The sequence below is a fragment of the Marmota marmota genome, unplaced genomic scaffold, assembly GCF_001458135.2.
Source record: "Marmota marmota marmota unplaced genomic scaffold, marMar, whole genome shotgun sequence".
Taxonomy (NCBI): Eukaryota; Metazoa; Chordata; class Mammalia; order Rodentia; family Sciuridae; genus Marmota; species Marmota marmota.
This window is the reverse complement of record NW_025999949.1, coordinates 37,534,237-37,548,776: the sequence shown is the minus strand read 5'-3', so window position 1 is coordinate 37,548,776 and position 14,540 is coordinate 37,534,237. Positions and strand designations below refer to the sequence as shown.

Sequence of the window (14,540 nt, the reverse complement as noted above, 5' to 3'; positions counted from 1 at the left end):
GCTGGGGCTGTGTGGGCTGGGTGGGGAGGGCCCTCCTGCCCCTGTCCTGCCCCGGATACAGCTCACAGAAACTGTCTGAGCCCACTTAGGGCAGCTGTCCTCACTCCCCTCCTGCCTGATGCCACCCAGTGCCCCCTTCCCCTAGCTCGGCTGCCCTCACCCAGGTCCCACCTTGGCCTGGCCTGTGCTGCTCTCCATGGTGGCTGGCGCCTCCCTTCTCCTTCACTGGCAGCTGTCCCCACCTGCATCTGTCGGCTCTCCCGTGCATTCTCCCTGGGCACTCTGCACTGGTTCCACTTGGCCCTTTGTTCTGGGAACAGTCAGGGGACATTAGGTCATGGGGGCTTGGGAGGTGTCTCTCAAGGTGCCTTGTCTGAGCAGGGTGTTCACTGTCCAGTTCCTCCCCACCTCCCAGGTGACCCAGCTGTTGGGCCCGCCTATGGCCCTACCTCCTCTTGGCTCGGGTCTGCTGGTTTGAGAATCCCTTTTTTTAACTGCCTCTGTCCATACTACTGTCTTTACTCTGGCTCTCTCACCCTGACCACCTCACCCTGACCCACCCCACTGGGCTTGGGGAATGGCCTCTTGTTGGGGAGCGGGGCCCTATGGTGGCAGCCAGGCTCTGCCAGCGTCAGGTAGATCTCAGGCAGGACTGTGTGGTGGGTGCGGCTTGCAGGTTCTGCGAGCCTCCTGCTTTGCTCTTTCTCTCTCTCCCTGTCCGTCTGTCTCCGTCGCCTATCTGCGGGAAGAGGGGAGGACGCCTGGGCCTCCTTCCCCAGGCTGGTGAGCACGGTGGGGCTGGCTGCGCTCGCTGCCCGAGTGCCCTGGGCGGGTGCACGCTGTCTCCTTGGCTGGGCTGGGACCTCTGTCCTCCCTGATTCCCCCGCACCGCGCTGTCCAAGTGAACTGTGGTGGTATCGTGTCACGTGAGTGCCCGCACCCACCCCACGCTCACGCTGTCTCTGGTTCTCTTCCTCTCTCTGCTGTGGCCACAGAGGCTGGCCGAGCAACAGCGGGCAGAGGAGCGGGAGCGACTGGCTGAGGTGGAGGCCGCATTGGAGAAGCAGCGGCAGCTGGCTGAGGCGCATGCCCAGGCCAAGGCACAGGCGGAGCTGGAGGCGCAAGAACTACAGCGGCGCATGCAGGAGGAGGTAGCGCGGCGGGAGGAGGCTGCAGTGGATGCACAGCAGCAGAAGCGTAGTGTCCAAGAGGAGCTGCAGCATCTGCGACAGAGCTCAGAGGCAGAGCTCCAGGCCAAGGCCAGGCAAGTGGAAGCAGCTGAACGCAGCCGACTGCGCATCGAGGAGGAGATCCGTGTGGTGCGCCTGCAGCTAGAGACGACTGAGCGCCAGCGCAGCGGGGCTGAGGATGAGCTGCAGGCCCTGCGTGCACGAGCAGAGGAGGCGGAAGCACAGAAGCGGCAGGCACAGGAGGAGGCTGAGCGCTTGCGGAGGCAGGTGCAGGATGAGAGCCAGCGTAAGCGGCAAGCAGAGGCAGAACTCGCCCTGCGCGTCAAGGCTGAGGCTGAGGCTGCTCGCGAGAAGCAGCGGGCCATGCAGGCTCTGGAGGAGCTGCGACTGCAGGCCGAAGAGGCAGAGAGGCAGCTGCGGCAGGCTGAGGCAGAGCGGGCACGCCAAGTACAGGTAGCTCTGGAGACAGCGCAGCGCAGCGCAGAGGTGGAGCTGCAGAGCAAGCGTGCTTCCTTCGCGGAGAAGACTGCGCAGTTGGAGCGCACCCTGCAGGAGGAGCATGTGGCGGTGGCACAGCTGCGGGAAGAGGCTGAACGGCGGGCACAGCAACAGGCTGAGGCCGAACGGGCTCGTGAGGAAGCCGAACGGGAGCTAGAGCGCTGGCAGCTGAAAGCCAACGAGGCACTGCGACTGCGACTGCAGGCAGAGGAGGTGGCACAGCAGAAGAGCCTGGCACAGGCCGAAGCTGAGAAGCAGAAAGAGGAAGCAGAGCGCGAGGCTCGGCGGCGCGGCAAGGCGGAGGAGCAGGCCGTGCGGCAGCGGGAGCTGGCTGAACAGGAGCTGGAGAAACAGCGACAGCTGGCAGAAGGGACCGCGCAGCAGCGCCTGGCTGCGGAGCAGGAGCTGATCCGCCTGCGGGCCGAGACAGAGCAGGGGGAGCAGCAGCGGCAGCTGCTGGAGGAAGAGCTGGCCCGGCTGCAGCGAGAGGCGGCTGAGGCCAACCAGAAGCGCCAGGAGCTGGAAGCCGAGCTGGCCAAGGTGCGGGCAGAGATGGAGGTGCTGCTGGCCAGCAAGGCTCGAGCAGAGGAGGAATCTCGGAACACCAGTGAGAAGTCCAAGCAGAGACTGGAGGCAGAGGCTGGCCGGTTCCGTGAGCTGGCCGAGGAGGCTGCTCGCCTGCGGGCCCTGGCCGAGGAGGCTAAGCGGCAGCGGCAGCTGGCCGAGGAGGATGCAGCACGCCAGCGGGCCGAGGCAGAGCGGGTGCTTGCTGAGAAGCTGGCCGCCATCGGCGAGGCCACGAGGCTCAAGACAGAGGCGGAGATAGCGCTCAAGGAGAAGGAAGCCGAGAATGAGCGCCTGCGGAGGCTGGCTGAAGATGAGGCTTTCCAGCGGCGGCGGCTGGAGGAGCAGGCAGCGCAGCACAAGGCTGACATCGAGGAGCGCCTGGCTCAGCTGCGCAAGGCATCAGAGAGCGAGCTGGAGAGGCAGAAGGGGCTGGTGGAGGACACACTGCGCCAGAGGCGGCAGGTGGAAGAGGAGATCCGGGCCCTGAAGGTGAGCTTTGAGAAGGCAGCTGCTGGCAAGGCGGAGCTGGAGCTGGAGCTGGGGCGTATCCGTAGCAACGCGGAGGACACGCTGCGCAGCAAGGAGCAGGCAGAGCTGGAGGCTGCTCGGCAGCGCCAGTTGGCAGCTGAGGAGGAGGAGCGGCGCCGTGAGGCTGAGGAGCGCGTACAGAAAAGCCTGGCGGCTGAGGAAGAGGCCACACGGCAGCGCAAAGCCGCACTGGAGGAAGTAGAGCGGCTCAAGGCCAAGGTGGAAGAGGCCCGGCGCCTGAGGGAGCGAGCAGAACAGGAGTCGGCGCGGCAGCTGCAGCTGGCCCAAGAGGCTGCCCAGAAGCGGCTGCAAGCAGAGGAGAAGGCCCATGCCTTTGTGGTGCAGCAGCGTGAGCAGGAGCTGCAGCAGACATTGCAGCAGGAGCAGAGTGTGCTGGAGCGACTGCGCGGCGAGGCAGAGGCCGCGCGGCGAGCCGCTGAGGAGGCTGAGGAGGCCCGGGAGCAGGCTGAGCGGGAGGCCGCGCAGTCCCGGCGGCAAGTAGAAGAGGCTGAGCGGCTCAAGCAGTCTGCAGAGGAGCAGGCGCAGGTCCGGGCTCAGGCACAGGCTGCTGCGGAGAAGCTGCGCAAGGAAGCCGAGCAGGAGGCAGCACGACGGGCACAGGCGGAACAGGCAGCCTTGCGCCAGAAGCAGGCGGCTGACGCAGAGATGGAGAAGCATAAGAAGTTTGCAGAGCAGACGCTGAGGCAGAAGGCCCAGGTGGAACAGGAGCTGACGACCCTGCGGCTACAGCTGGAGGAGACGGACCATCAAAAGAGCATCCTTGATGAGGAGCTGCAGCGGCTGAAGGCGGAGGTGACAGAGGCAGCCCGCCAGCGCAGCCAGGTGGAGGAGGAGCTCTTCTCTGTGCGCGTGCAGATGGAAGAGCTGGGGAAGCTCAAGGCCCGGATCGAGGCCGAGAACCGCGCGCTCATCCTGCGTGACAAGGACAACACACAACGCTTCCTGGAAGAGGAGGCGGAGAAGATGAAGCAGGTGGCGGAAGAGGCTGCACGGCTGAGTGTGGCGGCCCAGGAGGCAGCACGCCTGCGGCAGCTGGCAGAAGAAGACTTGGCACAGCAGCGGGTCCTGGCAGAGAAAATGCTCAAGGAGAAGATGCAGGCTGTGCAGGAGGCCACACGGCTCAAGGCTGAGGCTGAGCTGCTGCAGCAACAGAAAGAGCTGGCTCAGGAGCAGGCTCGACGGCTGCAGGAGGACAAGGAGCAGATGGCTCAGCAGCTGGCACAGGAGACACAGGGTTTCCAGCGGACACTGGAGGCGGAGCGGCAGCGGCAGCTGGAGATGAGTGCAGAGGCTGAGCGCCTGAAGCTGCGCGTGGCTGAGATGAGCCGGGCCCAGGCCCGTGCCGAGGAGGATGCCCAGCGCTTTCGGAAGCAGGCTGAGGAGATTGGTGAGAAGCTGCACCTCACTGAGCTCGCCACACAGGAGAAGGTGACGCTGGTACAGACACTTGAGATCCAGCGGCAGCAGAGTGACCATGATGCTGAGCGCCTGCGGGAGGCCATTGCTGAGCTGGAGCGTGAGAAGGAGAAACTGAAGCAGGAGGCCAAGTTGCTGCAGCTCAAGTCCGAGGAGGTACCACCCTCCCTCCACAGATGGGCAGGCGGGCGGTGGGGTGTGTCCTGGGGAGGGTAAGGGTGCTCCCAGGGCCCCGCCGTTCCCTGACTGCTGCCTCCCCGCTCCTTGCCTCTTGCAGATGCAGACAGTACAGCAAGAGCAGAGGCTCCAGGAGACACAGGCCTTGCAGCAGAGCTTTCTGTCCGAGAAGGACAGCCTGCTGCAGCGGGAGCGCTTCATCGAGCAGGAAAAGGCTAAGCTGGAACGGCTTTTCCAGGACGAGGTGGCGAAGGCACAGCAGCTCCGTGAGGAGCAGCAGCGGCAGCAGCAGCAGATGGAGCAGGAGAAGCAGCAGCTGATGGCCAGCATGGAGGAGGCCCGGCGTCGGCAGCGTGAGGCAGAGGAGGGTGTCCGTCGCCAGCAGGAGCAGCTGCAGCACCTGGAAGAGCAGCGGCAGAAGCAGGAGAAGCTGCTGGCTGAGGAGAACCAGAGGCTGCGGGAACGGCTGCAGCGCTTAGAGGAGGAGCATCGGGCGGCACTAGCACACTCGGAGGAGATTGCTGCCACGAAGGCCTTGCCCAATGGCCGGGAGGCACCTGATGGCCCAGCTGTGGAGGTGGAGCCTGAGCACAGCTTTGAGGGTTTGCGACAGAGAGTGCCAGCCCAGCGGCTGCAGGAGGCTGGCATCCTGAGCCCAGAGGAGCTGCAGCGGCTGGTGCAGGGCCACACCACGGTGGCCGAGCTTGCGCAGCGTAGGGATGTGCAACAATACCTGCAGGGCCGCAGCAGCATTGCCGGGCTGCTGCTGAAGCCCACCAATGAGAAGCTGAGTGTCTACACGGCCCTGCGGAGGCAGCTGCTAAGCCCTGGCACCGCTCTCATCCTGCTTGAGGCCCAGGCAGCCTCAGGCTTCTTGCTGGACCCTGTGCGGAATCGACGACTGACTGTGAATGAGGCCGTGAAGGAGGGTGTTGTGGGCCCTGAGCTGCACCACAAGTTGCTGTCTGCTGAGCGGGCTGTCACTGGCTATAAAGACCCCTACACTGGAGAGCAGATCTCGCTCTTCCAGGCCATGAAGAAGGACCTCATCGTCAGGGACCACGGCATCCGCCTGCTGGAGGCCCAGATCGCCACGGGCGGCATCATCGACCCCGTGCACAGCCACCGCCTGCCCGTGGAGGTGGCCTACCAGCGCGGCTACTTTGACGAGGAGATGAGCCGCGTGCTGGCGGACCCCAGCGACGACACCAAGGGCTTCTTCGACCCCAACACCCACGAGAACCTCACCTACCTGCAGCTGCTGGAGCGCTGTGTGGAGGACCCCGAGACGGGCCTGCGCCTCCTGCCACTCACAGATAAGGCTGCCAAGGGTGGTGAGCTGGTGTATACTGACTCTGAGGCCCGGGATGTCTTTGAGAAGGCCACTGTGTCTGCACCGTTCGGCAAATTCCAGGGCAAGACGGTGACCATCTGGGAGATCATCAATTCAGAATACTTCACAGCGGAGCAGCGGCGTGACCTGCTGCGGCAGTTCCGCACGGGCCGCATCACAGTGGAGAAGATCATCAAGATTGTCATCACTGTCGTAGAGGAGCACGAGCAGAAGAGTCAGCTCTGCTTTGAGGGCCTGCGTGCCCTGGTGCCTGCTGCCGAACTGCTGGAAAGTGGGATCATCGACCATGACCTCTACCGTCAGCTGCAGCGGGGCGAGCGCTCTGTAAGAGAGGTGGCTGAGGCGGACTCTGTGCGGAGGGCCCTGCGGGGTGCCAGTGTCATTGCAGGTGTGTGGCTGGAGGAGGCAGGACAGAAGCTGAGTATCTATGAGGCCCTGAAGAAAGACCTACTGCAGCCAGATGTGGCTCTGGCCCTGTTAGAGGCCCAGGCCGGCACTGGGCACATCATTGATCCTGCCACTAGTGCCCGGCTGACTGTGGATGAGGCAGTACGTGCTGGTCTGGTGGGCCCTGAGCTTCATGAGAAGCTGCTGTCGGCTGAGAAGGCTGTGACGGGCTATAGGGACCCCTATTCGGGGCAGATTGCCTCCTTGTTCCAGGCTCTGAAGAAAGGCCTCATCCCTCGGGAGCAAGGCCTGCGCCTGCTAGATGCCCAGCTGTCCACAGGTGGCATTGTGGACCCCAGCAAGAGCCACCGCGTGTCCCTGGATGTTGCATATACCCGGGGCCATCTGGACAAGGAGACCAGCAGGGCCCTGTTGGAACCCGGGGAGGATGCCAAGGTCTACCTTGATCCCAGCACACGGGAGCCAGTCACCTATGGCCAGCTCCAGCAGCGGTGCCGGCCTGACCAGCTGACTGGGCTGAGCCTGCTGCCACTCTCAGAGAAGGCTGCCCGGGCCCAGCAGGAGGAGGTCTACTCTGAGCTTCAGGCCCGTGAGACCTTGGAGAAGGCTACGGTTGAAGTCCCCACGGGCAGCTTCAAAGGCAGGACAGTGACAGTGTGGGAGCTCATCAGCTCTGAGTATTTCACAGAGGAGCAGCGGCAGGAGCTGCTGCGGCAGCTCCGTACTGGCAAGGTGACTGTGGAGAAGGTCATTAAGATCCTCATCACCATCATCGAGGAGGTAGAGACCAAGAGGCAGGAGCAACTGTCCTTCACTGGCCTCCGTGCCCCTGTGCCAGCCAGTGAGCTCTTGGCTGCCAGGATCCTCAGCAGGGCCCAGTTTGAGCAGCTCAAGGATGGCAGGACCTCTGTCAAGGACCTCTTGGAGGTGGGCTCCGTGCGGACGCTGCTACAGGGCAGTGGCTGCCTGGCTGGTATCTACCTGGAGGACTCCAAGGAGAAAGTGACCATCTACGAGGCCATGCGCCGGGGTTTGCTCAGACCTAGCACGGCCACGCTCCTGCTCGAGGCCCAAGCAGCCACTGGCTTTCTGGTGGACCCGGTGCGGAACCAGCGCCTGTATGTCCATGAGGCAGTGAAAGCAGGTGTTGTGGGCCCTGAGCTACATGAGAAGCTGCTGTCCGCCGAGAAGGCCGTCACCGGCTACAAGGACCCCTACTCGGGCACCACCATCTCGCTCTTCCAGGCCATGAAGAAGGGCCTGGTTCTCAGGGAGCATGCCATCCGCCTGCTGGAGGCCCAGATTGCGACTGGAGGCGTCATCGACCCCGTGCACAGCCACCGCCTGCCCGTGGAGGTGGCCTACCAGCGCGGCTACTTTGACGAGGAGATGAGCCGCGTGCTGGCGGACCCCAGCGACGACACCAAGGGCTTCTTCGACCCCAACACCCACGAGAACCTCACCTACCTGCAGCTGCTGGAGCGCTGTGTGGAGGACCCCGAGACGGGCCTGCGCCTCCTGCCACTGAAGGGGGCAGAGAAGGCTGAAGTGGTGGAGACCACACAGGTGTATACTGAGGAGGAGACCCGGAGGGCATTCGAGGAGACTCAGATTGACATCCCTGGTGGTGGCAGTCATGGTGGCTCCACCATGTCCCTATGGGAGGTCATGCAGTCAGACCTGATCCCTGAGGATCAGCGGGCCCGGCTGATGGCTGACTTCCAGGCTGGCCGGGTGACCAAGGAGCGCATGATCATTATCATCATCGAGATCATTGAGAAGACCGAGATCATCCGACAGCAAGACCTTACTTCCTATGACTATGTGCGCCGCCGCCTCACTGCTGAGGACCTGTATGAGGCCCGGATCATCTCGCTTGAGACCTACAACCTCCTCCGGGAGGGCACCAAGAGCCTCCGTGAAGTACTGGATGCAGAGTCTGCCTGGCGCTACCTCTATGGCACAGGCTCGGTGGCTGGCGTTTACCTGCCTGGCTCTAGGCAGACGCTGACCGTCTACCAGGCCCTCAAGAAGGGGCTGCTAAGTGCCGAGGTGGCCCGCTTGCTGCTGGAGGCCCAGGCGGCCACCGGCTTCTTGCTGGACCCAGTGAAGGGTGAGCGACTGACTGTGGATGAGGCTGTACGGAAGGGACTGGTGGGCCCTGAGCTGCATGACCGGCTGCTCTCAGCAGAGCGGGCGGTGACTGGCTACCGTGACCCTTACACCGAGCAGACCATCTCGCTCTTCCAGGCCATGAAGAAGGAGCTGATCCCTGCTGAGGAGGCCCTGCGGCTGCTAGATGCCCAACTGGCTACAGGAGGTATTGTGGACCCCCGCCTGGGCTTCCATCTACCGTTGGAGGTAGCCTACCAGCGTGGCTACCTCAACAAGGACACACACGACCAGCTGTCGGAGCCCAGCGAGGTGCGCAGCTACGTGGACCCCTCCACCGATGAGCGCCTCAGCTACACGCAACTGCTCAGGCGGTGTCGCCGTGACGAGAGCAGCGGCCAGATGCTCCTGCCACTCTCAGACGCCCGCAAACTGACCTTCCGTGGCCTACGCAAGCAGATCACCGTGGAGGAACTGGTGCGCTCACAGGTCATGGATGAAGCCACAGCACTGCAGCTGCAGGAGGGCCTGACCTCCATTGAGGAGGTCACCAAGAACCTGCAGAAGTTCCTTGAGGGCACCAGTTGCATTGCCGGTGTCTTCGTTGATGCCACCAAGGAGCGACTCTCAGTGTACCAGGCCATGAAGAAGGGCATCATTCGCCCTGGCACGGCCTTTGAGCTCCTGGAGGCACAGGCGGCCACTGGCTACGTCATCGACCCCATCAAGGGGCTCAAGCTGACTGTGGAGGAAGCTGTGCGCATGGGCATCGTGGGCCCTGAGTTCAAGGACAAGCTGCTGTCAGCTGAGCGTGCCGTCACCGGCTACAAGGACCCTTACTCTGGGAAGCTCATCTCTCTCTTCCAAGCCATGAAGAAGGGCCTGATCCTGAAGGACCATGGCATCCGTTTGTTGGAGGCCCAGATTGCCACAGGTGGCATCATCGACCCTGAGGAGAGTCATCGGCTACCTGTGGAGGTGGCCTACAAGCGTGGCCTCTTTGATGAGGAGATGAATGAGATCCTGACTGACCCTTCGGATGATACCAAGGGCTTCTTTGACCCCAACACGGAGGAGAATCTCACCTACTTGCAGCTGATGGAACGCTGCATCACTGACCCCCAGACAGGCCTGTGCCTCCTGCCGCTGAAGGAGAAAAAGAGAGAGCGGAAGACATCCTCCAAGTCCTCTGTGCGCAAGCGCCGCGTTGTGATTGTGGACCCTGAGACGGGCAAGGAGATGTCAGTGTATGAGGCCTACCGCAAGGGACTCATTGACCACCAGACGTACTTGGAGCTGTCTGAGCAGGAGTGTGAGTGGGAGGAGATTACTATTTCCTCCTCAGATGGTGTAGTCAAGTCCATGATCATTGACCGCCGCTCAGGCCGCCAGTATGACATCGATGATGCCATCACCAAGAACCTCATTGACCGGTCAGCACTGGACCAGTACCGTGCCGGCACACTCTCCATCACTGAGTTTGCTGACATGCTCTCAGGCAATGCCGGTGGCTTCCGATCCCGCTCCTCCTCGGTGGGCTCATCTTCCTCCTACCCCATCAGCCCTGCAGTCTCCAGGACCCAGCTGGCCTCCTGGTCCGACCCCACTGAGGAGACAGGCCCAGTGGCTGGCATCCTGGACACAGAGACGCTGGAGAAGGTGTCCATCACAGAGGCCATGCACCGCAACCTAGTGGACAACATCACCGGGCAGCGGCTGCTGGAGGCCCAGGCATGCACTGGGGGCATTATTGACCCCAGCACTGGGGAGCGCTTCCCTGTTACTGAGGCTGTCAACAAAGGCCTAGTAGACAAGATCATGGTGGACCGCATCAACCTCGCCCAAAAGGCCTTCTGTGGCTTTGAGGACCCACGCACCAAGACCAAGATGTCAGCTGCCCAGGCCCTGAAGAAGGGCTGGTTGTACTACGAGGCAGGCCAGCGCTTCCTGGAGGTGCAGTACCTGACGGGTGGCCTGATTGAGCCCGACATGCCGGGCCGAGTGCCTCTGGACGAGGCCCTGCAGCGTGGCACTGTGGACGCCCGCACAGCGCAGAAGCTGCGCGATGTCAGCGCGTACTCCAAGTACCTCACCTGCCCTAAGACCAAGCTCAAGATCTCCTACAAGGACGCGCTGGACCGCAGCATGGTGGAGGAGGGCACAGGGCTGCGGCTGCTGGAGGCCTCTGCCCAGTCCAGCAAGGGCTACTACAGCCCCTACAGTGCCAGCGGCTCTGGCTCCACTGCTGGCTCGCGCACCGGCTCGCGCACCGGCTCCCGGGCTGGCTCCCGCCGCGGCAGCTTCGAGGCCACCGGTTCTGGTTTCTCCATGACCTTCTCTTCCTCCTCCTACTCTTCCTCGGGCTATGGCCGCCGCTATGCCTCAGGCCCCTCCACCTCCCTGGGGGGCCCTGAGTCTGCAGTGGCCTGACCTTCTGCCTGCATCCCACCCTCCTGCTCTGCATGTGGCCAGGCTCCCCGCCAAGGTGCTGGGGTCTTTCCTTAATGTTTAAAGGTGTCTTTTTCCCAAGTGGTGCCTAAAGTTTAACCAAAAAGACCAGACTAACACATTAATATATATTTGCTGTCTAGACAGACTGTAACTTGGGGTTTGGGGCCGGCCCAGCCCCGCTGACCACCTCACCCCCCTCGGATCTCCCCACTTCAACCTGCCACTCACAATAGCCAGGTGCCTTGGAGGGTCCAGAGTTGGGCCCCCAGCCCACCCCTCCTCCCATAGGAGGTTTCTGTCTGGGTGAGACCCCCAGCCCTGTAAGGCAACCCCACTGGTGTGTACATCTGCTAGTCCTAGCTGCTGAGGGCAGCCGGGGTCAGTCTTGTCAGTAGAGATTCTCTCAGGGCTTCTACCCTGGGCCAGCATTTTCTTCCCAGCGTGTTTCCCAGGCTGGCCTTCTTGCTTGGTGGATCTTGCTGGTGAGGAAAGGGTCCTGGGCCAGCCATCTCTTCAGCGTGCCCATAGAAGCCCTTTCCTCATGGGAAGATGAGGGTCCAGTCTGCAGAGGCAGCGTCCTTAGCTGGGCTCTAGCCTCCTGCCCAGCTCCTGAAGCTGCTGTCGGAGCTCTGCTTTGTAGCTCACTGCCCCACCCTGAGTCACTCCCAAGACCCTGGCCCGTGGCTTCAGCCTTCCAGCCTCAGCTCCCCCGGTAAGTGCCTTCTGTGTCCTCCCTCATACCCAGCCCTGAGGACCCATGCCCAGGGTGTGAGACAGACATTCTGGCTGGGCGGGGCTGGGGTTCTGCAGATCTACCCTCCGCCATGGGCTGAGTGGTATCTTGAGCCCGTGGAACCCCTCCCTGGGTGCTGCCTGTCCACTCTGTTTCCAGGGAGCCCCCACCCTCCTTGGTCCGGGATGCACACTGGCTCTATCGACCCAGGCACCTGGCCAGTGCCACCACCCTGTTTAGCCAGCCTCATGCATTGGCAGCTCCCACCCCTGCCTCCACCCTCTGACTGAGCTTTGCATGTTCCACTAACCTGGGCTGGTGGCCGGTGGAGGTGCCAGGCAGAACACTAACCTGACCATGGGCAGGGCCCTTCAGCGTCTGCCCCTCAATAAAAGCAATTCCAACCTTCCTGTGGACTTTGCCTTGGTTTTTGGTGCTGGTCTCAGCCATGTGTTGGGAATAGGGTCGATACTACCGCTCCAGGATCCAGGCTCTCATCTTAGCCGCATTTTGGCCATGATGGAGCTGTGGGACCTGTGAGACACTGCTTGAGGCTAGATGTCCGCGGGCAAGAAAACCCAGATGGTAGCTGGAGAGCAGTGTGGCCCTGAGCAGTGGGTAAGGTCTGACCCCACCGAGGAGACAGGCCCAGTGGCCAGCATCCTGGACACAGAGAAGGTGTCCATCACAGCGGGCAGGTACCGCAACCTGGTGGACAACATCATCACCAGGCAGTGGCTGCTGGAGACCCAGAATAGGACCACAATGAGATGGGTTGGCTGAGACCTGCTGTTGGTCCAGGCAGTGACCTGTCCGCCAGCCCACCCCTTTTGCTGGGCCTGTGGTTGGCACTTGCGGTTCTTCTGGGGTGGGCTCTTAACACCTGTGTCAGTCAGAACATTTAAAGGTGATTTCCTCCAAGGGGTGTCTAAAGTTTAACCCCAAAGTCCAACACATTAGTATCTATTTGCTATCCAGACACACCTTATTTTGAGGGACAGGGGAGCAGTGTGAACCCTGTATAAGTTGGCCCAGGTCAGCTCTCCAGAGGAGGTGACCCTTAGCAGCTGCTGGGGGACCAAGTACTGCCAGCCTCCACCGCAGTCTGTGCCTCACCACTCCTCAGGCCCAGGGCATTAAGTCCTGGACTTGAGATGCACTAGGATTCAGATGGGTTACAGTTTCTGGGAAGACTTGTGAGAAGTAGGTGAGCCGGCACATCTACCACTGCCCTGGGGCCATGACTGGTACCTCCCTCCTTTGTGTCCGTTGCAGGGAGATGCAGCCCTTCACTCCTGATGGTCTTGAGTCCTGGTCACCATGCACTTGTTGGGCTCTGCTCTCCCTACTTACTGTTGATCAGGGTTGTCCGTCCAGTTGACAGCTCCCCGACCTGCTGGTTGGGTGGAACAGGAACTCTTGATGTGCTGTGGTGAGAAGAGCTGGGTCTGCTTGGGAAGAGGGCCCAGGGTCATCAGCCCTATGGCCACTGTGGTTGCATCTCCTGGCCAAGGCATAGTCAGCAATCCATATTTCAGCCTGCCCTTCAGGTGCTGGCTGCCCATTAGGGTTTGAGAACTGCCGCAGTCTGGCTGGGCACAATCAGGAGCCACTTGTCAAAAGAAACTAACTTTATTTTTAGAACCACACACGCCAAACAAAACAGCCTCTCAGGAAAAATCCTCAGAGCCTCAACTGCCACCACCGGCTTTCCACAAGCCTCTCTCTCCCACACCAGCCTCTCTCCACCTCCCACAATCCTCCTGCTCTTGAGGCCGATTGGCTGGGTCACGTGGGCGGAGCCAAAAAAAGTCCCCCAATGAGCAGCTCCGTGGTCTGAAAGGGCAGGGAAACAGTCCAATGAGCATCACCGCAGAGGAGCCAATCAGCTAGATGTTGCTGGGGCCGCTGTGAGCCAATCATCAGCCGGCAGCTGGAAGTTTGCTGGGGCCCCTTTGGCTGTGGCTCTCAACAGAGAACCACCGTTGCAAAGTCTCCTGCTGGCTGAGGAATATGGTCCCACAAGCCGTCTGCTTACATTCTTGTGGATCAGGTGCCCCCAGCTGCTCTGTGTACCCTACTGCCCTTTAGGGTACACAGTCTGCCTGCAGGCACATTTCAATGCTGTCATTGCGTTGCTATAGATGCTGGGACCAACAACATTCACCTGGGGGTTCCCTTCAGCCGGTGGGTGTCCCGACTTCATTTTCCCCTCTAAGGAGTATGCTTCCTGAGCAACACCAGGCCCCTCTGACTTAGGCCAGCTCCCTGAGATGGTGATTCAAGTGCCGTGGCTTCTATGGGGAGCACCACAGGAAGGGTGTGGGGGCTGTCAATGATGTGTGCTCCCCTGAGCCTCGCTGTAGCCTGACTCACAGCTCGCAGGAGCAGCGTTCCACCTCAGAGGCTGTCCTATCCAGAGACCGATCTGGGCTGATATGTGCCACATCAGGCAGCCATTGGCTGCAGGCTGCCTCTGGAGACAGGCAACTGACCCCCCCCCCCCCGGGCATCTCTGGATGAGGCAACTCTTATCAGCCAAGGACAGTGCTCTAGAAGAGGGTGCATGCTAGTGTCCAGCATCTGGGGATGGACACACTGAACCCCAGTGGAGTTGAGTGGATGGTCAGCAGCACCTGCTTTCACAGTGAGAATTCCATGGGCATAGTGGTGTGATGGGGCTAGCCCGAGTATACTCCCTCTATACCCCTAGGTAGAACCTAATGGATGTCCTCTCAGGTTCATTCTGGAAGTCACAAAGAAGAGAAGGAAATCCTTGGGGTGCAAATTAAGCAGAGTGGGGCTGATGTTTCCCCCAAGGAAGCTGCTGATCCTGGAACCTAAAGCCCTGGGTTCTAACAGATCCTCAGGAGCAGCAAGTGAGGACTTGGACCTGGATAAGCCTCTGCTTGTGATAACACTACGAAATGTAGACTCCTAACCACTGGCATATGGGGATAGAAAGTGTGCTGGATTCTCTCTGGGTCTGCTCTTTCAACCAGGCATTTATAATCTCAGGGGGACCAAGAGTTGTCCTGGAAGCACTCTCCTTAGAGGCAGTTGGAGTCAGGATGCCCACCACTGC

The 14,540-nt window shown here is 61.4% G+C and overlaps 1 protein-coding gene across 30 annotated transcripts in view; it reads left to right on the top strand.

The window, feature by feature from the left end:
* The window catches only part of Plec (plectin), a 57,652-nt gene extending 45,788 nt beyond the window's left edge, over positions 1–11,864 (top strand). For all 30 annotated transcript variants that reach the window (XM_048802311.1, XM_048802308.1, XM_048802309.1 and 27 more), the window contains 2 exons: positions 996–4,376; positions 4,498–11,864. In XM_048802311.1, coding sequence (XP_048658268.1) covers positions 996–4,376; positions 4,498–10,701 — 9,585 coding nt within the window. In that variant the 3' untranslated portion in view covers positions 10,702–11,864. The remainder of the gene's footprint in view (positions 1–995; positions 4,377–4,497) is intronic.
* Positions 11,865–14,540: the final 2,676 nt, after the last annotated feature.